Source organism: Podarcis muralis, chromosome 2 (genome assembly GCF_964188315.1).
Source record: "Podarcis muralis chromosome 2, rPodMur119.hap1.1, whole genome shotgun sequence".
NCBI classification, from domain to species: Eukaryota; Metazoa; Chordata; class Lepidosauria; order Squamata; family Lacertidae; genus Podarcis; species Podarcis muralis.
The window spans coordinates 119,168,442-119,195,388 of record NC_135656.1 but is presented as its reverse complement, the minus strand read 5'-3'; the positions used below and the strand labels follow the sequence as shown (position 1 = coordinate 119,195,388).

Below are 26,947 nucleotides of genomic sequence, written 5' to 3'. Positions count from 1 at the left end.
TGCCTGGTTCCCTGTAATCTCACTTCTTACAGGGAGGGAACCGCCAGAAGGCCCTCGGAGCTGGACCTCAGTGTCTGGACTAGACGATGGGGGTGGAGATGCTCCTTCAGGTATATCGGGCCAAGGTCGTTTAGGGCTTTCAAGGTCAGCACCAACACTTTGAATTGTGCTTGGAAACGTACTGGGAGCCAATGCAGGACTTTCAGGACCGGTGTTATAGGGTCTCGGCGGCCACTCCCAGTCACCATTCTAGCTGCCGCATTCTGGATTAGTTGTAGCTTCCGGGTCACCTTCAAAGGTAGCCCCATGTAGAGCGTATTGCAGTAGTCCAAGGGGGAGATAACTAGAGCATGCACCACTCTGGCGAGACAGTCTGCAGGCAGGGAGGGTCTCAGCCTGCGTACCAGATGGAGCTGGTAGACAGCTGCACTGGACACAGATTTGACCTGCGCCTCCATGGACAGCAGTGTCCAAAATGTCTCCCAGGCTGCGCACCTGGTCCTTCAGGGGCACAGTTACCCCATTCAGGACCAGGGAGTCCCCCACACCCACCTGTCTCCCCAAAACAGTACTTCTGTCTTGTCAGGATTCAACCTCAATCTGTTCGCCGCCCTGCATCCTCCAATCGCCTCCAGACACTTCAATTCACTTCAAGGCTGTGTGGAAAATGTGCTGGACCCAGTGTAGTGTTTCTGGCTGTGCAAATTTCAGCAAGCCTTGCAAAAATGCACAACAGGTTGTTGTGGCAGCTTGCAGATTCTCAACGGATTATGGGTGGTTTCCATAATCCCTGACAGCCATTAAGTGCTATTCTCCTCTCAAAAGGACCCCCGGGCTGCAAATGCACCTGTGATAAAAATCAGGGATTTTTTTGTTTTTGTTTTTTGGAGCAGGAACTGGGGGCAAACTGAACTCCCTTACCTTTTAAAAATTAAATAATAATTATTTTTTTGTCTGAGGGGGCTGGAACGGATATATACCCACAGTGCCTCAGCCAACAATCCCCCTCCATCTGTCTTCAATAAAGTTTTAGCCATTTCAAATCCAGATCATTGTCTGCTTGAGTTTATTAATCACAATTTGCATTTAGCCACTGCCTGGGAGAGGGGCACTGTGACTGGGCCTGAAACAAACAAACAAACAAACAAACAAACAAACAAACAAACAAACACACACACACACATTTAGCGGTAAGTTCCCTCACCTATTTTCCCAGGGGGGGAAATCACTGGATGAAATAATGCAATTAAAAACAAAACCGAATCCTTTTTAAAAACCAAAGAGGAACCTATGGACTATGCAGCTACATGGTAGCCATTCATGAATTACGTCCAGATACAAACTTACAGCTGGCAGGCTCCTGTAAAGCAGTGTTTTTCATCCTTTTTTGGGCAAAGGCACACTTGTTTCATGAAAAAAAATCACGCGGCACACCACCATTAGAAAATGTTAAAAAATTTAACTCTGTGCCTATATTGACTATATATCAAGTAATTCTCTTGAATAGGAATCAAATAAACACAAAGAAAGTATTTTATAATTACTTTATTATGAAATAGTAAGTAAACAGAAATATGAAAAATTATAAAATACTTTATTTTTAAATCTTTCGAATTTTTCCATTTTTCCCACGGCACACCAGGCAACATCTCGCGGCACACTAGTGTGCCACGGAACAGTGGTTGAAAAACACTGCTGTAAAGTATAATTTTATCTGGATTTGATTCTATACCAGAACTTTTTGACTGCTCAGTTGCACTTCCATGAAATCATAGCCCTATCATTCGTAGCATTGATTTTATCTCTCTGAAATAACCATTTCTCCGCTCTGCGTCATTTTCTTTCTAAAGTTGCGGGTCAAACAGGCAAGATGTAACCTAAACCAAACAGTTAAAATTAATGTTAAAAAATACACTAATTGTCCGGCAGAATCCGAGACCAGGGAGAAGAGTCGGTGGAAGAAGATTGGAAGAAATTTAAAGACTATTTACAGAAATATTGCAAAATTAATGAATGTTAGAATGATGTTGGATTGAAGTAAAGTGGTTTTCAGCAGCAATGTTATGAAGATGTGCAAAAATGGATTGTTAACAGGGGATAGTCTAAAGTTATAATATATTAAGATTAAAGATTAGGATAAAAACAAAGAGGGAAAGGATTTGCTGAACCAACCAATTGAAATGGATACAAAAAAGAGAGGTGTGAGGAGGTCCGGGGAACAGGCAAATGAAAAATAAGATATGAAAAGACTGAACTGTTTTTAACTGCTTTTATTTTGTATTTCTTTTTCTTTTTTCTTTTTGTAATACTTTGAAAACCTTAATAAAAAATTATTTATTTTTTTTAAAAATACACTAATTGTCTTACGAAGTAACGAAGGAGGTGCAGTGTTATAAATCTTAAAAATATAAGAAACCGCAAAAGGAATGGGGGGAAGTCAATTTATATTTATATTTATATTTATATTTATATTTATATTTATATTTATATTTATATTTGTTGGGAAACATTGGAGTGTTTTAAAGTCAAAACACTTTTGAAAAATAGAAAAAAATATATAATAAAGAAAAACAGGCAAGCTGTGGTTCGTTTCTGTATTTCTCAAACATGTGTATGTAATGAAATGAAACAGCTTTTTAAAAACAGTTGCAAGCATCTTAAAACACACACTGAAATGCAATTTAATAGAATGAAAATGTTCAAATGGATTTTAAACCACATGCACGGGGATTAACCCAAACCATCCTCAGGGTTGAGGGTAAAACCCACCCAAATCGTCTGCACTTGGGATTTTGCTGGTAAATAAATGTTCCGTTATCGGTGAGGAGGAAATGTTTGCTTCTCTTCCAGGATTTGGTGACCTTTGAGGAGGTGGCTGTGTATTTCTCTGAGGAAGAGTGGGCCCTGCTGGATCCGAATCAAAGGTCCCTGCACAGGGAAGTCATGGAGGAGAACTGGGAGATTCTGGCCTCTCTGGGTAAGACACAGCTTTTTTCTTTAGCTGATTATCAGCACATAGAACTGTAGAGCTCAAAGGTGAGCAGGGATCACATATTCCAACTCCCTGCAAGCGAAGCCTGCTAGAGAGTATTATTCATTTATCCACAACCATTTTTAGCACTGTTGATTTTCAGTTCTTTTGAGTAGCTAAAATAGTTGTTTTTAACTGGTTTTTGCTGATAAGTTCATTGTTTTCTTCTTTTTTTAAAAAAATCTTTTTATTAGTTTTCCAAATTTTTACAAACCAAATTACTTTAATATAATACGATTTCTTAAAATCAGGTTTCCGCTCGTGTTGCAAAAATATGTTGATCGTTTCCCATAGCTGCATCATTTCTTATTTAATGTTTGGTTGTAACCCAGTTGCTGACCACATTTCCCCATTGTTTTACTCTTTTTGTAAAATGGCTTGAGGTTTTTTCTCTTACAGTCAAGGGGTACCGTATTTTTCGCTCCATAGGGCGCACCTGACTATGGGGCGCACCTAATTTTCAGAAGGGGAAATCAAGGAAATAAATATGATTCCCCCCCCCCCCCAGCTGTGGGAGCAGCGGACAGGCTGCAGGCAGCCTGTGCGCTTCTCCCAGACCTTCTCCCTGTTTTTGCGGGAGGTGGGGGAATTCCCCCATCTCCCGCAAAAGCCCATAGGAGCCACACACCCTTTAAGGAGCGCACTGCTCCTGCGGGCTTTTCTACGAGGAGGGAGAAGGGACTGACGCAGCCAGTCAGTCCCTTGTCCCTCCTTGGGGAAAAGCCCCCAAGAGCGGCGCACTCTTTAAAGGGTGCGCGGCTCCTGCGGGCTTTTCTACAAGGTGGGGGAATTCCCCCACCTTCCACAGAAGCCGCATGCTCTTTAAAGGGGCTGCGCGGCTTCTGCTGGCTTTTCTAGGAGGTGGGGGAATCCTCCCGCAGAAGTCGCGTGCTCTTTAAAGGGTGTGTGGCTCCTGTGGGCTTTTCTATGAGGTGGGAGAAGGGACTGATGCAGCCAGTTAGTCCCGTCTCCCTCCTGGGGAAAAGCCCGCAAGAGCCGCACGGAGCTTGTGTGCGGCTCTTGGGGGCTTTTCCCGCCTGCCTCCCCCCTGCATTCGCTCCATAAGACGCACACACATTTCCCCATGCTTTTTAGGAGGGAAAAGGTGCGTCCTATAGAGCGAAAAATACGGTATATAAAACTCATTAATTAAATGTACGTCTCTAGAGTACGTACAGAAATATATATATATAATCCATCTTAAAAACAGCACAGAACAGAATCACAGATAAATTTAGAAACACACACACAGCAGAGACACTAGATCATCCAGCAGGGAAACCTTGTCTGAACAAAAATGAGTGCTGAGAGTTGTCAGGAGAGACCCCTGTTCCCTTCACAGTGCTACAGTTCCCAGAGTGGTTTAGGAGTCAATCCTTCTTCCCAGAGGACTCTGGGAATTGTAGCTCTGTTAGTGGAATAGTCATTTTGTCCATGGAGGTGCAGGTCAATTCTATGTCCAGGGCAGCTGTCTACCAGCTCCACCTGGGACGCAGGCTGAGACCCTACCTGCCCGCTGACTGTCACGCCAGAGTGGTGCATGCTCTGGTTATCTCCCGCTTGAACTACTGCAATGTGCTCTACGTGGGGCTACCTTTGAAGGTGACCCGGAAACTACAACTAATCCAGAATGCGGCAGCTAGACTGCTGACTGGGAGTGGCTGCCAAGACCATATAACACCAGTCCTGAAAGATCTACATTGGCTCCCAGTATGTTTCTGAGAACAATTCAGAGTGTTGGTGCTGACCTTTAAAGCGCTAAACAGCCTCGGCCCAGTATACCTGAAGGAGCGTCTCCACCCCCATCGTTCAGCCTGAACACTGAGGTCCAGCTCTGAGGGCCTTCTGGCGGTTCCCTCCCTGCAAGAAGTGAGGTTACAGGGAACCAGACAGAGGGCCTTCTCAGTAGTGGCACCCGCCCTGTGAAACACCCTCCCATCAGATGTCAAGGAGATAAAGAACTATCTGACTTTTAGAAGACATCTGAAGGCAGCCCTGTTTAGGGAAGTTTTTAATGTTTGATGTTTTATCGTGTTTTTAATATTCTGTTGGGAGCTGCCCAGAGTGGCTGGGGAATGCCAGCCAGATGGGCGTGGTATAAATATTATTATTATTATTATTATTATTATTACTTATTAAATAGGGGGTTACCTAATCACTCTCAGAGTCCTTAAGAAACTACAGCTCCCAGGATGCTTTGAGGGAAGGTGTAGGCAACCTGCTGTGGTCTACTAAAGGTTCCTAGATTGCAACTCCCGCCTCCCTTCAACTTTGGCAATGGAGCTGCCCGGTCCACAGATATTTCTGGCAGGAGCTTCTCGGTGCTGGCTCCCCCTCCTGAGTGAGGTGCAGCTGTCTCCGTTACTGATCTTCAGGAGAAAGTTAACAGCATTCCTGTTTACCCAAGAGTTCGATGGCTGAGAAATACTGGCCATAGCAACCATGAAAGTAATAACTCTGGGGGTACGTTATTGTTGTCAGGTCGAAAGTAATAATTATGGGGGTATGTTATTGTTGTCAGATCTTCCAAATGTTCTTAAGACTGTTTTGAATGGTTTTTAAACACTTTAAATACTTTTTTTAAAAAAATAAATCAATTTTTAAATTGGGCTGTTTTAACATCTGAAGAAGTGTACACGCACACGAAAGCTCATACCAATAACAAACTTAGTTGGTATCTAAGGTGCTACTGGAAGGAATTTTTAAATTTTGTTTTAACATTTTGCTGTTTGCTTTTCTGGGCTCCTTCGGGAGGAAAGGCAGGAAACAAATCTAACAAACTGTTGTTAATAACAGTATTAGTAAGTCTGGTTACATTGGGGTCAGTCCAGTGATGTTTGGAGGTTTACAGCAGGCACCCTCTCCCTGTTTCTAAAATGATGATGATGATGCTAACAATAGTAATAATTTTATTATGGTTGTACCTTGGTTCTCGAATGGAATGCGTTCCAGAATCTGTTTGACTTCCAAAAACGGTCAAAAACCCAGGCGCGGCTTCTGATTGGCTGCAGGAGCTTCCTGCACTCAATCAGAAGTTGCGGAAGCCATGTTGGACGATTTGCTTCCAAAAAACGTTCGCAAATGAGAACCCTCACTTATGGGTTTGTGGCGTTTGGGAGCCAAAACAGACGAGTACCAAGGTGTTTGACAACCAAGGTATGACTGTATTTGTAACCCCGCCAATCTGTTTTGGTTGCCCCAGCCACTCTGGGCTGCTTCCAGCACATATAAAAACATTCCCTCTTAAGTCTTTTCAGCCCTTATCACAACTGTTTGAGTCGTTCTATGATTTGAGGCTCCATTTCTGACTGATTTTCCTCCTCCGTTCCAGCAGGTGATGAATGGGACAGTGAGGAGAAGGGAGACTCTCCCAGGATGTCTCTGGAAAGAGACACATGTGAGAAGAGGGAACAGCAGAGAAGGAAAACCGAAGCAAATCAGAAGATGAGGGGGAAAGCCTCTGCCTCTCAGGACACTGACTGCCACGAAATCACAGCTCAGGAAGAAGTGGATGAGAGACAGGAAAAGTACAGCCCTTCCATGCTGAGGGAAACAGAAGAGAAACCATATCAGTGCTTGGAGTGTGGAAAGAGCTTCCATTTCAGTTCCGACCTGACTTGCCATTTCAGAACCCATACGGAGGAGAAGCCATATGAAAGCCTAGAGTATGGAAAGGGCCTCAGCATGACAACAGGCCTCATGGCCCATCAAAGTATTGACACAGAAGAGAAACCATATAAATGCCTGGACTGTGGAGAGAGTTTCTGTTTGATCCACTCGGTGGAGGAACCATATCAGTGCTTGGAGTATGGAAAGAGCTTCACGGAGAATTCAAATCTCACTTCCCACCAAAGAACCCATGTGGAGGACAGATGCCTGGAGCATGGAAAGACTTTCGGTTCGAATGCAGAACTGTCTTCCCACCGAACAACCCACAAAGGGGAGAAACCTTATAAATGCTTGGAATGTGGAAGGAGCTTCAGCGGCAGAACAGCCCTCGTCTCCCATCAGACGACTCACACAGGGGAGAAACCATTTAAGTGCACCGAGTGTGGAAAGAGCTTCAGTCAGAAGGTAAACCTCACTTCTCATCAGAGAACCCACACAGGGGACAGGCCGTACAAATGCTTGGAGTGTGGGAAGAGCTTCCATTTCAGTTCCAACCTTACTTGCCACCAGAGAGTTCACACAGGGGAGAAGCCGTATGGATGCCTGGAATGTGGAAAGTGCTTCAGCGGGAGAACTGGCCTCATTGCTCATCGAAGTATTCACACAGGCGTGAGACCATATAAATGCCTGGAGTGTGGAAAGAGCTTCAGTCAGAAGGTGAATCTCAATACTCATCAGAGAACCCACACAGGGGACAGACCATATAAATGCTTTGAGTGTGGAAAGAGCTTCCGTTCCAGTCCAGAACTTTCTTCCCATCAAACAACTCACACAGGGGAGAAACCCTACCAGTGCTTGCAATGTGGAAAGTGCTTCAGCGTAAGAACAGGCCTCATTGCCCATCAAACAACTCACACAGGAGAGAAACCGTATCAGTGCTACGAGTGTGGAAAGAGCTTCAGCCAAAAGGTAAATCTTGCTTCTCACCAGAGAACCCACACAGGTGACAGGCCATATCAATGCTTGGAGTGTGGGAAGAGCTTCCATTTCAGTTCTAACCTTACTTGTCATCAGAGAGTTCACACAGGGGAGAAGCCATATGGATGTTTGGAGTGTGGAAAGAGTTTCAGTGGGAAAACAGGTCTCATTGCTCATCAAAGAATTCACACAGGAGAGAAACCGTACCAGTGCTTGGAGTGTGGAAAGAGTTTCATTCAGAAGGTGAATCTCACTTCTCATCAAAGAATTCACACAGGAGAGAAGCCATATAAATGTTTGGAGTGTGGAAAGAGTTTCCGTTCAAGTCCGGAACTTTCTTCCCATCAAACAACTCACACAGGGGAGAAACCATATAATTGTTTGGAGTGTGGAAAGAGTTTCAGTCGAAGCCCAAACCTTGCTTCTCATCAGAGAATTCACACAGGGGAGAAACCCTATCAATGCTTGGAGTGCGGAAAGAGCTTCAGTAGGAGCACATACCTCTCTTCTCATCAAAAAAATCATGTGGGGGAGAAGCCCTATAAATGTTCAGACTGTGGCATGACATTTTCTGTTAAATCAAGCCTTGCTTCTCATCAACGAATTCACACGGGGGAGAAACCCTACCAGTGCTTGGAGTGTGGAAAGAGCTTCATTCAGCGTGGAATCCTGACTACCCATCAAAGAACTCACACAGGGGAGAAACCGTATAAATGCCTGGAATGTGGAAGGAGCTTCATTCAACGTGGAATCCTGACTAAACATCAAATGACTCACTCTCGTGACGAAATATTAATGCACGGCATGTGGAAAGGGTTTCAGTAGAAGCATGCGTCTCACTTTCCATTAAAGAATTCACACTGGGGAGAAGCTATATAAATGTTTGGGGTGCAGGAAGAGCTTCTGCGTATGCAGGCACACCTGTGCACATTGAAGAATCCACAAAGCGGAGAACGCTATAAGTGAAGCGTGGCAAAATCTTAAGCACGCGTGAAATCCTTTCTGGGCATCCAATAATTCGTACTAGGAAGAATTCATTAAAAACTTTTATGGAGTGTTGAAAGGTTCTTTGTGGGAAGACTTAAGATGATCCCTGCTGGGTCAGAACAGTAGGAAGCATAATAAGCAGGGTGTGAGGTCAACACCCTCTCCCACTTCTGTTCCCGAGTGACGAGGATTCAGATGCACGCTGCCTCTGATTCTGAAGGCAATATATATCCATCATGAATGGTAGCCATTAGCAGTCTTATCCTCGACACATTTGTCTAATTGTACTACATCTTGTGGCAGTGAATTCTGTAGTTTAGCTATGTGCTGTGTGAAGAAGGTCTCCCTTACCCGTCCCGGATTTTCTACCGTTTACCTTCATTAGATGATAGTAGAACTGTAGCTTTGGAAGGAACAACCTCTTGCAATATAGGAATAACTGCGAAGGAATCCTTGACCACCCAACCTAGTTTAAAAATATCCTTCTTACCATCAGAATGACAATTGCAACTGACTACTCGCCCTTTACCTTCAGGTCCCAGGGCGGGTAACAACTAAAACACAAAATTAAAAACAATTTAAAACGACTTAGGGTGGGTCCTAAAAATATACATCTATAGCGTCAGAAGCAGTAAGAGGCGCATCTTCAGCGTTTGTGAAAACGAAGGTGCCAGTTATGTCTCTGTGGGGAGTTTCACAATTTAGGGGCTGCCACAGAGAAGGCCCTCTTATGGCTACAAGATGGTATAGTGTAATGGAAATAAATTAGGGTTGACATACGTCTGGAATTTGGCCGCCGGCAACGGTGACCGGGCGGAAAGCTCTGACGTGTCCGGGAAAATCCGGAAGTGTCGATTTTTAGAAGGATCTTTAGAAAGGAAGTTTCAGAGCTCAACGACTTTGGCCACAACTTTAAAAAAAAAAAATAGCTCAACAATTTTTGTGTCTGCATTGTCACTTTTTGAAATACGGCACCCCTAAATAAATGCATGGGTGGGTAAGCCTGTTCTTTTCCTCTGAGGAGGCTGAAAAGAGGTTAGCTGAAATTTGCATCTTGAAGCTGGCCAGAACCTGCATGATTTGAGGAAAGCAGCCTTGAGAAAGAACAAAATGTTAAATGTCAGGAAATTGCCCAAAGCAGGGCTGCTGAGGGGTGTGGCTGAAGAGGTTTGGACCAGGGAGAGTTCTGAGGGGCTGGATTTGGCCCCCAGGGCAAAGGACCCCTGTGCCTGCTCTGCTGGGTTGAGGTTGAGATGAGTTTATCTGAGAGATCGTCTGATCCCATATATAACCATTGACCACTTTGATCTGCGGAGCTGGTGCTGTGGCAAGTGCCACATAATAGTCATTCCACATTTGTGAAAAAGAAAAGAAAATGTATTTTACCGTGGCAGCACCCACACTTTGGAACTCCCTGCCGATTGACATCGGGCAGCTGCCGTCCCTGTACCCTTTTCGTCAGCTGTCGAAAACATTTTTTGTTTAGGCAAGCCTATCCAGATAAAGTGTTTTAATCTGTGCTTTAGCATATCGTTGAATTTAATTGTTTTTCGAATGTTTAAAATAGTTGTTTTTAACAGATAATTCCGTTGTTTGATTCTTTTTTTAAATCGCTGTGAGTGGTTGTTTTTTTTAAAAAATAATAATAATCAAGGGTTTGGTTGGCATCTGTCTGTCCCGGGAGACAATGGAGGACTGCGCCTTTGGGGATGAGGTCAAACCGTTGAAGAGTTACGGCACCTGCTGTGGCTATAGAGACCGATACAGGTGAGATGTTTCGATTCAGCTTGGGAAGATGGAGGGGTGCGGCTGTGCAGTTGCAGCTGCACTGAGGCGTTTCTTCTCTCTGTGCTCGGCCCAGCAGTCCTCCTTCCTCTGGTTACTGCTGCGGATGCACAGCCAAGCAATATATAAAGAAAATTAATAAAAAGGATTAGCTTCCTTTTTAAAAAAATGTTGCAAGCCACTTTCGGTTCTTAATGCAAAGAAGAGTGGGGTGCACACACAGTCATACCTTGGCTCCCAAACAAATTGGCTTCCAAATAATCAAAACCCAAAGGTGAGGGTTTCAGTGTCTGAACATTTTTCAGAAGCTGAACGTCCGGCACGGATTCTGATTGGCTGCAGGATGCTCCTGCAGCCAATCAGAAGCCGCACTTCGAAAACCAAGGTACCACTGTATTTGAAATAAGAAAGCTTTGCTGTACAATATATGTAACCTTGGGTTACATATGCCTAAGGTTTCAGACTCCGCTTACCCAGAAATATTACCTCTGGTTAAGAACTTTGCTTCAGGATGAGAACAGAAATCATGCTCCAGCCAGGTGGCAGCAGCGGGAGGCTCCATTAGCTAAAGTAGTGCTTCAGGTTAAGAACAATTTCAGGTTAAGAAACGGACCTCTGGAACGAATTAAGTACTAACCCGAGGTACCACTGTATCAATAAAATTACCCTGTTCCCGGAAAAGGCACATTTCAAGGGGACTCTACTCCAGACCTTGACCAAAGCTCCTAATGTTACACAGCCTGTGCTGTCGTTGTCTTTTGTGACAGGTTAGTGTTAGGATCAGTTTTACCTGCCTATCATCCAGCAGAATAGAGCCAGGGACCCCCAAAGGGAAGAGATTCCCCCAGCATCAGAATGAAATATCGGTCATCAGTAGGGAAAAGGCTTACTTCCCAGATTGGTGACTGGGAGCGGCTGCTGGGACCATATGACACCAGTCCTGAAATACCTCAAGATTGGCTCCCAGTACATTTCCAAGAACAATTCAAAGTGTTGGTGCTGACCTTGAAAGCCCTAAATGGCCTCGGTCCAGTATACCTGAAGGAGCGTCTCCACCCCCATCGTTCAGCCCCCACTGAGGTCCAGCTCCGAGGGCCTTCTGGCGGTTCCCTCCCTGAGAGAAGTGAGGTTACAGGGAACCCGGCAGAGGGCCTTCTTGGTAGTGGCGCCCTCCCTGTGAAATGCCCTCCCTTCAGATGTCAAGGAAATAAACAACTACCTGACTTTTAGAAGACATCTGAAGGCAGCCCTAGAGAGGCCATGGCAACCCAGCCAGATGGGTGGGGTACAAATAATAAATTATTATTATTATTACTACTACTCACTAAACATGCTGCAGGAGGGGAAGGACGTATTGGATGTACTTAGAAATACATCCCCACCCACCCCAGTAAACACCTCCAAAATTAGATTAGTGGAGCAGTAGCGAGAAAGGAGGTTTGAGAATCCTTTACTTAGTCCTAGGAAGATGATGCAAGCTTGTTTTCTGCTGCTCCAAAGGGTTGAACCCAAATCAGTGGACTCAAATAAGGAGATAGGAGATCCCGACGAAGAACTTTCTGATGGCAAATGCTGTTTGACACTTGGAAGGTGATGGACTGTCCTTTGTTGTAGGCATTGAAACAGCGGTTGGATGGGCTTCCATCAGGGATTTTTTTGCTGTGATTCCTGCAGTGCAGAGGGTTGAGCTAGATGACCCTTGGGGTCCCTTCCAATTCTTATGATTCTGAGAAAAAGCACACACAAAAACCCATAAAAGCAAACTACGCCAGTTCTGCTAGGAAGGGCCCGATCAGGATATCTGATGTGGGGAGCACATTCATTGCAGGTGCTGAGACAGGCAGTACAGTGCAGTGGTTAGAATATTGATTGAGGCCCAGGGGGACCAGGGTTCAAATCCTCCCTCACTGGGTGATAATGGGCAATTCACAGTCTCTCCCCCCTAACCTACCTCACAAGAATGTTGTGAGGATAAAATGGAAGAGGTGTGGGTGGGAGACCAATGTCAGCCACCTTGACCTCCTTGGTGGAAAGCGGGGCAGTTTAGTTTAGAAAATGTAAGGAGCCTAAGGATGGATGAAAACATAAAAGGAATTCCAGTAGGGTGCAAATCATATAAATTGAAAGCATTTGCGGAAGACCTGTGGAAGAACCCCTGGAAAATATTCCAAGGGTGCTGGGGGGGGGGGAATGATAATTTTGGGCAAGTAGCATAAAAGTTGAATAAAAACAAAAGTATTACTGAAGAATATGTCAGAACAAAAGAAAAATGAATTTAAGTCAAAAACAGACCTGGTAATAGAAAAGAAAGTGAAATATCTAGGGGTGCGGTTAACAACTAGAAATATAAATATTTTTAGGTAGAACTATTTAAAGGTCTGGAATGAAGTTAAAAGGGATATGGAGATATGGGGAAAGATAAACTTATCATTGTGGGGAAGGGTCTCTGTGATAAAAATGAATGTATTGACAAGAATCTTGTTTTTATTCCAATCAATACCCACGGTCAGAGGAGTGGAACACTTTAAGCAATGGAAAAAGGATATTTCTAAATTTATCTGACGGGGGGGAAGGACGGGACCTAGAATAAAATATAAATTATTAACAGGTTTAAAACAAAGAGGTGGATTCTTCCTGTTGGTTTTAAAGTTATATTATGAAGTGTCCTGTCTCTGCTGGCTGCAAGAATGGATACAGTTAAACAATAATGAGGTATTAGATCTGGAAGGACATGATAATAGGTTTGGTTGGCATGCTTACTTATGGTATGAGAAAACAAAGGTACACAAGGGATTCCTGAACCATTATAGGGAAATCAATTTACCAAGTATGGGACAAATATAAGTATTTATTAGAGAACAAGACACCTTTGTGGCTTTCCCCATTAGAAACCATATCTGTAAAAAGAGGTAAACACGAAACTGGGCAACATACAAAGATCTGTTAACAGAAGTAGACTACAAATTAAAGGTGAAAGAATATGAGGATATAAAAGCTCTGTTAACAGATTGGTTACAATATTACCAATTAAATGACATATTCAGAGGTGACAAGGAGAAGGGCTTTGGGAAGGAATTCTTAAAATTTGAAAGGGAATTATTAGAAAATAATGAGAAATTGTTACCAAGAATGTACAAACAGTTGGAATGGGAGACGAAAGATGAGGTTAAAGCTGTAATGATACAATGGACAAAAGATATAGGTTACAATATACCACTTGAATCATAGGAAAAGCTGTGGAAAGAGATTTTAAAATTCACGGCATGTAGTTAATTAAAAGAAAATTATATGAAGATGATCTACGGGTGGTATTTTACTCCAGTAAAGTTAGCTAAGTTTGAGAGCCAGTGTGGTGTAGTGGTTAAGAGCAGTGGACTCGTAATCTGGTGAACCGGGTTCGATTCCCTGCTCCTCCACATGCAGCTGCTGGGTGACCTTGGGCCAGTCACACTTCGCTGAAGTCTCTCAGCCCCACTCACCTCACAGAGTGTTTGTTGTGGGGGAGGAAGGGAAAGGAGGTTGTTAGCCGCTTTGAGACTCCTTAAAGGGAGTGAAAGGCGGGATATCAAATCCAAACAACTCTTCTTCTTCTTCTTCTTCTAAAATGTATAAAAATACCTCTATACTGGAAATGTAAGGATAAGGGGAAGGTACTTCCCCCCCCCCAAATGTGGTGGACATGTACAAAAGTAAAGGGCTTCAGGGAAATGATATACAATGAACTTTAAAAAAAGTTTAAAATTATGTTTGTTAAAAATTACAGAGGCTTTTTAACTTGGTGTAATAGGAGAATTATGGGACGCAGGTGGCGCTGTGGGTTAAAGCCTCAGCACCTAGGACTTGCCGATCGAAAGGTCGGCGGTTCGAATCCCTGCGATGGAGTGCGCTCCTGTCGTTCAGTCCCAGCGCCTGCCAACCTAGCAGTTCGAAAGCACCTTCGGGTGCAAGTAGATAAATAGGGACCGCTTTCTAGCGGGAAGGTAAACGGTGTTCCGTGTGCTGCGCTGGCTTGCCAGATGCAGCTTGTCACGCTGGCCACGTGACCCGGAAGTGTCTGCGGACAGCGCTGGCTCCCGGCCTATAGAGTGAGATGAGCGCACAACCCTAGAGTCTGGCAAGACTGGCCCGTACGGGCAGGGGTACCTTTACCTTTTAATAGGAGAATTGCCAAGGAAGCAAAAGAGGCCAGATGCTACTAGCCCAGATGTGGAAAGAAGAAAAGGTCCCAAAGAAAGAAGAATGGATAAATAAGATGATTGAGTATGCCGAAATGGCTAAACTTTCTGTGAACAGATCTAATCAGAAAAAAATTCAATCAAGAGTGGGAAAACTTTATAGACTATTTTAAAGAACACTGTAAAAACGTGAAAACATTAGCAAGTTTGACGTAACATTTATGAACTAAGAATAGATTTAGGAGGGAGAACAAAATTGAAATTTATTGAGGAAATATATAGTAATTACATGCAAGGAGAATAAAAGGGGGGGATAGAAACGGGGGCGGGGGAAAGTCAATTATTGCAAATCTGGATTGGATATGGATTGTACCAAAAGCAAAAATGTTAATTCGAAAATTGAAAATAATTTTTAAAAATTAGTTTAGAAAACTATTTGGGGCGCCCGTGCAGCTGATCCAGCGGGGCTTTCCGGAGGCGAGACCAGCGCCTCTCCTCGCTCTCTGCCCGGAGAAGCCCAGAGGCTCCTGCCGCTCGGCTCCGAATCGGTTAAGAGCAGCGACGACAGAGCTGAGATTCCTAGAGCGGAAGAAAAAAAGGCTGCCGGGAGAATAGCAGCTTCCGCTCCCGTGGAAAGATGCCAAACATGGCGGCGAGTGTCGTTCCTCGCGGAGGCGCTGGAGGTAAGTCAAATCATTATATGTTATAACTGGGGGGGGGGGGTAGTGGGGGTGCTGCTGGAGGGAGTTCTGAGGAGGGATTAAAAAAAACCCTATTAGGCAAAGCGTTTCAATGTAAGTTTTTTTCTGCGTCTCCTTTTTCTAGTCATCAATTTATCCAGATTTTCTCATTATTAAAGACCTCTTGAAAATTGGTCAGCATTTTGGTGCAGATCTCGCCTAATGCACGCGCTTTTGCGAAGGGTATTTCCACAAATATTTACATTTGCCATAATTAATGCGTTCTGTATATAATTCCGGTAAAATAATGCACTTATAGGTCTTCCCCCCTTTTTATGGGGGTAGGAAATCTTTTCCCAATAGAAGGGCAGATCTTTCTCCTGCTCTCCTCCCTGCAGGCCAACCTGGGCAGGTGGGGGGACCTTCCCTGGGCTCCCCATAGGGCTTGGGGTCAAGGCAAACCCTTAAGCATTGGGAAACCTTCTGCAAAGGCTCCTCCTGGAACTTGTAATAATTTTTATCTGGCCTGATTTTACTATAATTAGTTAAATTTACATACCTCCCTATACCCACAGGCCTCAGGACGGTTCACAGGATAAAAGTACATAATCAAAACGGAAACAAAAAGAACCAATTACCCCCCCCCCCCCAACACACACATTTTAAATTATTTGTGTAAGCAGTTTCTGCAAGAGGAGTTCTGGGCATAAGAGGTTTTTTTAAAAAAAGGAGAAACAAGCAACTTAAAGTCCACATTAAAATTCCAAGTGTGGCTGAGGCCTTATTTAGACAAGCTGCTGCTGCTACTACTACTACTACTACTACTACTACTACTACTACTACTACTAATCCCTGAGCGCCCTTTCCCACTTTGTGGAGCCTGATTGGCCCCCTGGTATACTCTAGAGCTTAGGTGAGGAAACAAGCCGGGAGACTGCTTGAATGAAAGTGGAGGAAAGATCCAAATGAATGCAACCGAACACTGGTAGGGGCTCATTATCAAGCCTACCTAGTGGCAGTGAAGGGAGAAAAGAAGGCATACTTTGCTGCCTCCATTGCATCTTCATTATGTCGTCCGGCAGAACTTTTCCAAGTTGTACAGAGCCTTTTACAGGCAGGCTCAAAGGAGGAGTAGAACCAGCAGTAGCTGGCTGTGACTTGTTTGCAAAGCATTTTGAAGATAAAATTGCTTGCATCCACCAAGACCTTGACTCTGCTGTAACAGCAGATGAGTCTCATGGGGTGTCCAGAGCACAGTCTAGTCCTGTTGTGTTGGATGAGTTTTTTCAGTTTTCAAGACTCGAGGATATGGACATGGTGTTTTGATCAGTCAGGGTGACCATTTGCATTCTAGACCCTTTCCCCTCTTGGCTGATAAAATCCAGCAGGGAGGGAACAGTTGGCAGGACCAAGGAGATGATCAGTGCCTCTTTACGAGAGGGGGTGGTCCCTGCATGTTTGAAGGAGGCAGTGGTAAAACCACTCCTTAAGAAACCTTCTCTGAATTCAGAAAGCCTAACTACCGGCCAGTTGTTGATCTCCCTTTCCTGGGCAAGGTTCTGGAGCAAGTGGTCGCAGACCAGATCCAGGTGCTTTTGGAAGAAACTAATTTTCTGGATCCATTTCAATCAGGGTTTAGGCCTGGTTTTGGCACAGAAACTGCTTTGGTGGCCATCTATGATGACCTCTGTCGAGAGAGAGACAAGGGAAATGTGTCCCTGTTCATTGTTCTCCACCTCTCAGCGGCTTTCAATACCACTGACCATGGTATCCTTCTGGAGCGACTCTCTGAACTGGGGGTGGGTGGCACTGCTTTGCGGTGGTTCCAGTCCTACTTGGATGGTCGTTCCCAGAGGGTGTTACTTGGGCAATGCGTTTCAGCCCCATGGAAGCTTCAATGTGGGGTTCTGCAGGGCCCAATCCAATCCCCCTTCTTGTTTAACATCTACATGAAATCGCTGGGAAGGGTTATCCAGAGGTTTGGAGTACGTTGCCAGCAGTATGCTGATGACACTGAGCTCCATTTCTCCTTTCTATCCGAAGATGAGGCAATGGAAGTGCTGGACCAGTGCCTTGCCTGGGTAATGGACTGGATGAGAGCCAACAAATTGAAGCTCACTCCAGATAAGGCTCAGTTAGTGGGTGGTTCCCTAGAGCAGATGGCTGGAAGGTCGCCTGCTCTTGATGGGGTTACACTTCCTCTGAAGGAGCAGGTTCGTCGCTTGGGGATTCTCCTGGATCCTTTGCTGTCGCTTGAGGCTCAGATGGCCTGGAGTGCCTTCCATCAGCTTTGCCTGGTGGCCCAGCTAAGCTTCTATCTGTACAGGGATAGCCTATCTACCGTTGTCTATGCTCTGGTAACTTCAAGGTTAGATATAGATATGCGTTATACGTAGGGCTGGCTCTGAAGACAATTTGGAAAATTCACCGAGTGCAGAATTTACTGGCCAGGTTGCTCACTGGAGCAAGGTGGTTTGAGGATATTACACCCATCCTGGTCTGACTGCAGTGGCTGCCAGTTAGTTACTGGGTCCAATTCAAAGTGCAAATTTTGACCTATAAAGCCTTAAATGGCTCAGGACCACAATACAGTGGTGCCTCGCAAGACGAAATTAATTCGTTCCGCAAGTTTTTTCTTCTTGCGAGTTTTTCGCCTTGCGAAGCACAGTTTCCCATAGGAATGCATTGAAAAGCAATCAATGCGTTCCTATGGAGACTGTCCGGGGACAGAGGGGAAGCACCGCGCGCCTTCCCCTCTGTCCCCGGACCTGTTTTAAAGCAAGGGGCAGCGGGGAGAAGATTGCTTCTCCCCGTTGCCAGCCCCGCAATCTCCGGGGCTGGCAACGGGGAGAAGCGATCTTCTCCCCTCCGCCCCTTGCTTCAAAAGAGGGGACAGAGGGGAAGACGCGCTGCGCTTCCCCGCTATCCCCGGAGCTTGCGGGGCAAGCTTCGTTTTGCGAAGCAAGCCCTTAGGGAAATGCGTCTTGCGAAGCGGCTAAGAAAACGAAAAACTCCTTCGTCTAGTGAGTTTTTCGTCTTCCGAGGCGTTTGTCTTGCGGGGTACCACTGTACTTCTTTCCTTATGAACCTAAGTTTTGCGTATGAACACAGTTTGGTGGCACACAGTTATTCTCTTGTTTCTTTTTCCTGGACTTTTTTGTGGGGGTGAAAGGGTAGGGCTCACAGTAGGGTTAGTTGGGATCGTGGTTGGGGTTGGGTTTTCCTCCAGGCGGGTATGGTACAAAAGGAGGGAAAAGGAGAAGTGAGATGGTTGGGCAAGACGTGATAAAGAATGTGAATATTGTGTGTAAAGCTCTTAATATTAGAGGTTTGGTTGATCAGGTGAAGCGAGTGAGGATTGGGAAGTAGATTTGATGATGATTTTTTTTGCAAGAAACATATAGTGGGGGGGTGGGAAGAGGGAGGTTAATTTCCCTGGCTTTGTAAAAGGGGAAAAATTTATGGCTTCTGGAACTTTGAAAAGTAGAGGGGTGGGAATAGTAATTAAATCCAATGTTGACTTTGTGGAGAATAAGGTGTTAAGAGATAAGAATGGAAGGTTTGTTTTTGTTCAAGGTTGCTTGGAGGGTGAGCCTGTGGCATTGGCGTCCATTTATCCCCCTAAGAAGCACCAGCTGGATTTTCTCTATAGGTGTTTACAGAAGCTTGAGAAATTCTCGCCTTATACAAAAGTAGTTGGGGGGGGGGGACTTTAATGTTAATCTACAAGGGGGAAATAGTTCCCAAAAGGAAAAGGGTATGAAGTTTAAAAAGTTATGTGGGAGGTTTGGATTATTGGAACTATGGATGGAGTTGTTCCCCAAGGATTACTCATATTCATTTTATGCTAGCCCACATGGAACATTCTCAAGACTGGATGGTATTTTAATATCACAAGAGGCTAGGAAATGGGTGAAGGGAATGGATATTGGAATGATTAAGATCACTGACCATGCCCCCATATCTGCTTTCCTTCAAATAGGTCACATTAATAGGTCCTACCCTTGGTTGGTAGCTGATGAGCAGAGTAAGTTAAAATATAAATTGCGGTAGAAAGGTATTTTGAGGAGACTCTAGACCCAGAAATCCCATTAGCAACAAAATGGGAAGCAGTGAAGGCAGCCATTAGGGGAGAATGTATTCAGAGTTTGTCAATGTTAAAAAAAGGGAAAGATAGAAGGATTAAGGAGGTAGAAGAAGTAGGTAGGTTATTGGTTGGAGAAATTTAGGATGTCTAAGCAAAAGAAGGATAGGGAAAAAATAGATCAAAAGAGAGAAGAGTTGGAAGTTTTTGATATAAATAGAACCACTTTAAAGTTATGGTATAGTAGACACAAATATTATGAATTTGAAGGGAAAGGAGGGAAAATATTAGCAAATAAAATTAGGAATTATCAGGAAAGGAAAAATATTAGATCTATTAGAGATGATAAAGGGGGATTGGAAACAGACCCTAATAAGATATTGGAGACCTTTTTAGGATTTTATAATCGATTGTATGCAAATAAAGGAATTAAGGACGAAGAGGTGGATCAATTTTGTGAAGGATTGGAGCTCCCAGAATTACAAGGAGAAAATAGAAGGGAATTGGATAAGGATATAACAGAGGAGGAAGTTAGATTAGCAATCGACTCTATGAATGTGCAATCGGCACCAGGATTGGATGGGTACAGTGTGGTGTATTATAAGCATTTTAAGGATATATTGGTGCCACCTGTGACTGTACTGTACCAAGGAATGTTGAATGGAGCTTCAACTCCACCTTCTGGTTGGAGCCAAGGTTGGTATTAATTCCCAATCCAGGGAAAGATCAAACTCTGCCGGATTCTTGTAGGCCAATATCGATTACTAATATGTATTATAGAAACTGTATTGTACAATTGGTGGGGAAAGAGCAATTTGGGTTTATGCCTCAGACGTATTTGGTGGAGGCAGTTAGGAAGGTGATGGGTATGGTGTATTTAGTGAAAAATGAGGACCTGCCTCTTACTCTCATGTCATTGGATATACATAAAGCATTTGATTCGGTGGATTGGGATTATTTGAAAAAGATACTGCAAAAATATAAATTTGGAGTGAAATTTCAAAATGTGATAGAAGCAATATATACAGAGTCCAAAGCAATGGTAGGAAATGGTGGGTCGGCAGGGGGGTACGCCCAGGTGCTAAGTGGTACAAAACAAGGGTGTCCACTTTCGCCCATGCTCATTATCTTAGCATTGGAACCATTAGCAATGAAACTCAAAAAGAATATTGAGATTAAAGGATTTGAAATCCCGGGGGAAAGGCGAGCAGAGGGGGAGTGAATAACAATGGATGCAGATGATATGATGATGACGGTCAAGGACCTAGAGACCCCAATGGGGCCATTAAAAAGAATTTTGCAAGGATTTTCAAAAGTATCAGGGTTAAAAGTTAATTTTTCTAAATCACCAATGATGTGTTTAATGTGGAACATAAAACTCAATTAGAAGCCTCTGAATTATTGGGCACAGTGGTACCTCGGGTTAAATATACTTCAGGTTACATACGCTTCAGGTTACAGACTCCGCTAACCCAGAAATAGTACCACAGGTTAAGAACTTTGCTTCAGGATGAGAACAGAAATGGTGCTCCCACAGCGCAGCAGCAGCAGGAGGCCCCATTAGCTAAAGTGGTGCTTCAGGTTAAGAACAGTTTCAGGTTAAGAACGGACCTCCGGAACGAATGAAGTACTTAACCCGAGGTACCACTGTATTCCTATAGCAAATAAAATAGTAAAGTATTTAGGAGTAAGGATATCTCAAAATGTGAAGAAAATATTTGAATATAATTATAAAGAAATTTAGAGCGGTATTCAGTCGAAGTTGAGAATATGGGAGAAAAGGAAGGAATCAATTAGTACAAGAATTGCATTAGTTAAATGCTTTTGTTACCCAGATTAACCTATCTTTTGTATGTATTACCCTGGCACATACCAGAACGGATTTTGAAGGGGTTGCAAGGGAAAATCGATAGGTTTGTTTTTGCATCCAAGAAACCAAGACCGGCCAGCAGATATAGGTATCATAGAACCCAAGATGGAGGATGGGGGATTCCCAATTTGGTTTTATATTATGAAGCTTGCCAATTGAGACATCTTATGATTTGGTTGGAGGGAAAATAAGAATATTCGATAGGAGGAAAAGGAAAAAGGAAGTAGAAAAAATATCAACATTTACGGGGTCCATTTGGGTATGGGAGAAGTGGAGAAGGAAGCTTTTTCCTGACCTTTCTCCCCTTACCCAAATGTGGTATTATGATAAAATGGGCCCGTTACGGGAGCTCATCCCAAAAGAGGTAGGGGATAAATTAAAGGAGATCTCAATTCAGGATATGGAGAAAAGTTGGGAAATTAGAAGGTACAATGGAAGTGGAATTTGGAACAAAATTAATTGGTTACAGAAAAAGCAACTTTCCTCCCTGTTGAAGTAAGAAGAAGTTAAAGGATGTGGTAAAAGAATTATTACACCCTTCAAAGAATTAGTGAAAGAATATAGGTTAGATAGGGCCAAAATTGTATAAAATGTTATTAAATATAGGGAAATCACCAGAGGAAAGTTTGAAAGAATATTGGAGGTTAGATATCCAGGAACAGATTTTAGATGAAGATTGGGAAAGAATTTTTCAGCAATCACTCTTTGTTGCGACCTTTAGGATAATTCAGGAACAGCGGTTGAAGCTGGTACAAAAATGGTATTACACACCAGTAAGGTTGTATCCTATCACAAAATGTGGAAGCAAGAATTGCTGGAGGAAATGTGGAGTGATGGGAACATACAGTCATATGTGGTGGGATTCTCCATTAGTTAAGAAGTTTTGGAAACAGATTGGTATAGAAATATTGGGAATTGTGGGTGGAAGTGTGGAGATATCTAAATTAATGGTTCTTATTAGCCTGGGTAGCACCGGGTTAAAAACAAAAGAGGAATGTAAATGGGTAAAATTGGTGGTAATTGCAGCTAGACAGGTTATAGCGAATAATTGGAAAAATGGAGAAGAGCTAGGGGTGAACAAATGAAGGGAAAAATTGAATAATATTATCATTTTAGAATACCTACTGTGAAGATACGTGTGAAGATATTGGTCAGCGAGAAAGAGGAGGACTGGTTTGAGAAGATGTTGAATTATTTGGGTGGTTTGAACAATATGGGGTGATTAAATGTTAAAATATTATGGAGTGTGGAGTTTAATATATATAGAATTGTACATATGGTTGATTTGAATATTTTTTTAAATAAACTTTTTTATTTATACAACAAGAAAAAACAACAAAAAACAACACAAATATCAAATTACACACAAATTACAAAAATAACCATAAACACATAATTTTCTTAGCAAACAATAAAACATCTATTGGTCTTAACACTAAAGACCCAACCTCCCATCTATTCCATATTTCAAATTCATATTAATTATTGCCAATACACATTTTTTCATAATTAAACTTATTCTCAATAAATCTAATTTCTTATATCTACCTTGCAACTATTACTGAAGTTCCTTGAATGCTGCAACAGAATTTAAACTACTATATTTATTTTTCAGATATTCTTTGAAAACCTCCCATTTAGAAACAAATTCCTGTTTTGATTTATTCTTTATTTTTTCTGATAAACCATCTAATTCGGCATATTCTGTCAGTTTTGGATCCAATTTTATATAGAGGGGATTTCATTACTCTTCCATTTTGCTGCCATCAAAGCTCTTGCTGCCGTCGTCGCCTATAAAAAGATACCCTTCCTCTTTTGTGGAATATCCAAATCAGTTATTCCCAGGAGGTAGACCTCTGTTTTTTTATTGAAAGAGATCTTTAGCATTTTTTGCAGTTCTGCATGTATACTCTCCCAGAATACCTGTATTTTCCTACATATCCACCACATATGGTAGAATGTTCCTGAGTCTCCGCATCTCCAACAATTACTTGATACATTTTTATACATTTTTGAAAGATTCCATGGTGTTAGATACCATCGATGTTGCACTTTTTGAAAGTTCTCTCTAATCGTGTAACAATTTGTGAATTTCCAATTGATCTTCCATAAATTTCCCCATTGGGCCATGGTTATTGAATGGCCAAAATCCTGGGACCACCTCACCATTGCCACTGTTACCTCCTCCTCCTTGACTGTCCAGTCAAGGAGGAGTCGGTAAGTTTTGGAAAGAGTTTTTCTTTTAGAATCTACAAGATCAGAATCGAATCGGGAAATTTCTGTTGAGAACCCCTTTTGTTTGTCAGATCTAAATTTTTCAAATAACTGATGGTATTGGAACCAGTCTGAAATGTGTTCTCTTATTTCCTCAAAGTTTTTAAATTTTATTTGGTTATCTTCGTTTTTTAGAAGTATTTTATATGTTGGCCAGCTTTCCTGAGTATTTTTCTGGTTTATCTCTATGGCTTCTACTGGAGAAGTCCACCACGGGACTTTAGGCTCCATCAGGTCTTTATATTTTTCCCATACAGCAAAGAGTGACTTTCTTATTATATGGTTGGTAAATTTTTTATGAATTTTCGCTTTTCCATATATTAGGTAGGCGTGCCATCCCCAACGGTTGTCAAAACCTTCCAGGTCCAGGAGGTCTGGATCCTGCAACGTACACCAATCTTTTAGCCAGGTGAGACAGGCTGCCTCGTAGTAAAGTTTTAGGTCGGGTAGGGAAAAGCCTCCTCTCTCTTTTATGTCTATTAAGATCAGGTGCTTAATCCTAGGTTTCTTCCCTTCCCACAGGAATTTGGAAATTTCTCTTTGCCATATCTTGAGACAACCTGCTTCGCCCAGTATTGGAATCATTTGAAATAAAAAGATTAATTTTGTTTTTGTTTTTTGAAATAATATTTATTAAAAGTTTCAAGATTACAAAAAGAAAGAAGAAAAAAACAAGAAAAACCAACACCATAATATATAAAAAAGAAAAAAAAGAAAAATACATAAAAAACCAATACATCAGCACAACAAAAAAAGAAAAAGGAAAAAAAAAGAAAACACCAATCCCTTTTTGCATATCTTTACCTTTCATTTGCTTGTTTCATTGACCTCCTCACACCTCCCTTTTTGTATTCTAGCTACATTGTTTCAGCAAATTCCATCTTTCTCAATTTTTATTAAACAATTTATCTTAACAGTCTAACCTATTACTTAACTCAGCAGATCCTTTCCGTCTTTCACCATATTCTGTTATTCAATTTGCCTTAATTTATTTAACCTTATCTTACCGTAGAATACCTTAAAGCTTAAAACTTAATACTTATTTATACATAACTCCTTATATCATTTCTACCAAAGCCAGATAGTTTCATTCCAACATTTCCCCCAATATTCATTAATTTACACTAATTCCCAATGTAACAATTTTTCTTTATAGACTTTCTTCCAATCTCCATCCAACGTCCCTTCTTCCTGGTCTCGGGTTATGTCAGTCCTTACTGTCCATTCCATCTAGTCCATCAACCGGGTAATCTTATGTCCGAGGCTCTTAAGTCTCTTCCATGCCCCTTCTGCAGATCTTCTTCTTCTTGTTTATACTTGCACTTTTCCTTGTCTTTTGTTGGTCTCTTTCTTAATTTCTTTCCTTTCTCATTGAAGAGTCGGTCTCTGGGGGATTCCAGCCCAAAATTATCTCCCCTCATCCAACCAGTCCATTCCCCAGAGTCCCACTCCCCGCAGTCATCAGCGTAATCCAAAAAATATTTAACAGCGTGTTTCAAAGTCCCTCCGAAATTAAGAGCCTCCTCAACTCCAGACTTCCCCTGGCCCACTCCAAATTCAATCTTCAAAAACAGCGGCTTATGCTCCTGCAGGGCCTCAGATCTCTCCATTTGTATTGCTTGAGGTGCTACCGCAACCTCGTCCATTATCTTCTGCACTTGTACTTGCCCAGTTAAAACAGGTTCCTGAGTTGGTCCCTGAATGATTTCTGTGTCAGTATTCCCTACAGCCGTCATCAAATCCAACTTTTCGTTCATCAAATCCATCTTCTCATGCATCTGCTCCAACAAAGCATTTGTCTTGCAAAAAGCAAGCACCAAAGCTTCCTCCCAACACATTTTTGTCCAAGGTCAAAAGCCTGATCCCACGATCTTAATCTTACAGCTGTAGAGTCCCCAAGCAGACTGCAGCAACAATTTAACAAGCTCCCTCTAGAGGAGACAATTTTTATTTGTATCCATCTTTTTAAAGCAAGTCCAACAAAGGAAGATTACTTTCGTTTTTCAAATACTTTGTTTCTTTAAAATGCAAAAGGCAACATTGGAATCAGTTTGTTTCTCTTTTTTAGCTATCTGTCAAAACATTCACAGTCAATGAACGTCTCCAACAATTTCTGTCTCTGACACCCTGTTCCCAGGTTTGAGACGGTGGAAACTTATCTTTCTTTACTCCCTCTCCTGCAGGCTTAAACAGTCAAAGTCCCCCCCCCTTTTCTCCTGCTTCCAAGGGGGTTTTAGTGGTTCTAAATGAAGGAAATTTCGACCTTTATAAGCGACTTTCCAGGCTATTAGCTTACAAGGTTTTGCTTCAGTCTATTTACAAAAAGCGGAAGGCGGACTTCCTGTTTTGAACCTTCCCGCTTCAATGTCAAATTAATATGTTTCTTGATCCAATTTTCCGTTTCTACTCACGGGTACTTGTTTAGAGTCCAATTGTCCGCAGGAAAAAGTCAGCGCTCTCCGGCGATGGCTGTACGGCTTCACTCCGTGGAAGTAGCAATCAGTTCGCAGCACCGCGCTGCTCAGCCCACTTCACTCCAGAGCCCCAAAATGGGGTTCCCCGCGAGTAGGGGAGGCGCTCCTGGTGCCCTGCCAAACCCCACGTTCCCAGGCTTCCTCCACCTGGGATTTCTAGCGGGTCCCCACCTTCGCCACAGCGGGAAGACCCAGTTTCCACAGAGCCAGTTCCTCCAGTCGGAGGAACTCCGCCATTCGCCGATGGCGCTAACCCGGAAGTCAATAAAAAGATTAATTTTCGAAGCACATTCATCTTTATAATGGAAATTCTACCCAGAAATGTCAATTTTAGTTTACTCCAGGTTACAAAGTTTTTTCTAATCTCTAACCAAGTTTCGGTGTAATTATCCTGAAATAAGTTTATGTTCTTGGGGGTGATCCAAATACCCAAGTATTTTGCTTTTGAGGAGATTTTCAGGCCCAATATTTTTTCTAAGTCGTCTTTTCTCCTGTGGTTACATTTTTAACAAGCATTTTTGTTTTTGTTATATTCAGCTTAAAGCCTGCCACTTCTCCAAATTCTTTAATCAATTCCATTTGCCAGAATATTATTCATTATATCTTTCATGGGAAGAAATAATGCTTGTTCTAACTTTTCATAGTAATTAGCTGGGAGACCATCTGGGCCCAGTGTCTTTCCTAATTTTGATCTCTGTATAGCTTGTTGCACCTCCATAGCTGTTATTGGTGAGTTCAAGATTTCAGTTTTTTCCTTAGGTGTTATTGGTAGTTTATTTTTGCCCAAATAATCAATTATTTTTTCTAGAGTCTCTGGACCTTCTTTATATAGTTTTCCAAAAAAACTAGCAAAGTTTTTACTAATTTCCTTCGGTTCTTGAATCCATTTGTCTTCAATTTTAATTTTATTGATAATTCTATCTTCCTTTTTCTTCTTTAATTGCCAGGCCAGAGGTTTGCCAGGTTTATTTGCAAACTCAAAATTTCTATGTCTCAACCA

General features: G+C 42.6%; 1 protein-coding gene across 1 annotated transcript in view; it reads left to right on the top strand.

Moving 5' to 3' along the window:
• Nucleotides 1-26,947, top strand: part of LOC114592508 (uncharacterized) — a 41,362-nt gene that overhangs the window by 9,952 nt on the left and 4,463 nt on the right. Inside the window, 2 exon segments of the mRNA XM_077923427.1 lie at nt 2,851-2,977; nt 6,363-8,399. Of these exon segments, the coding sequence (XP_077779553.1) occupies nt 2,851-2,977; nt 6,363-8,399 (2,164 nt within the window).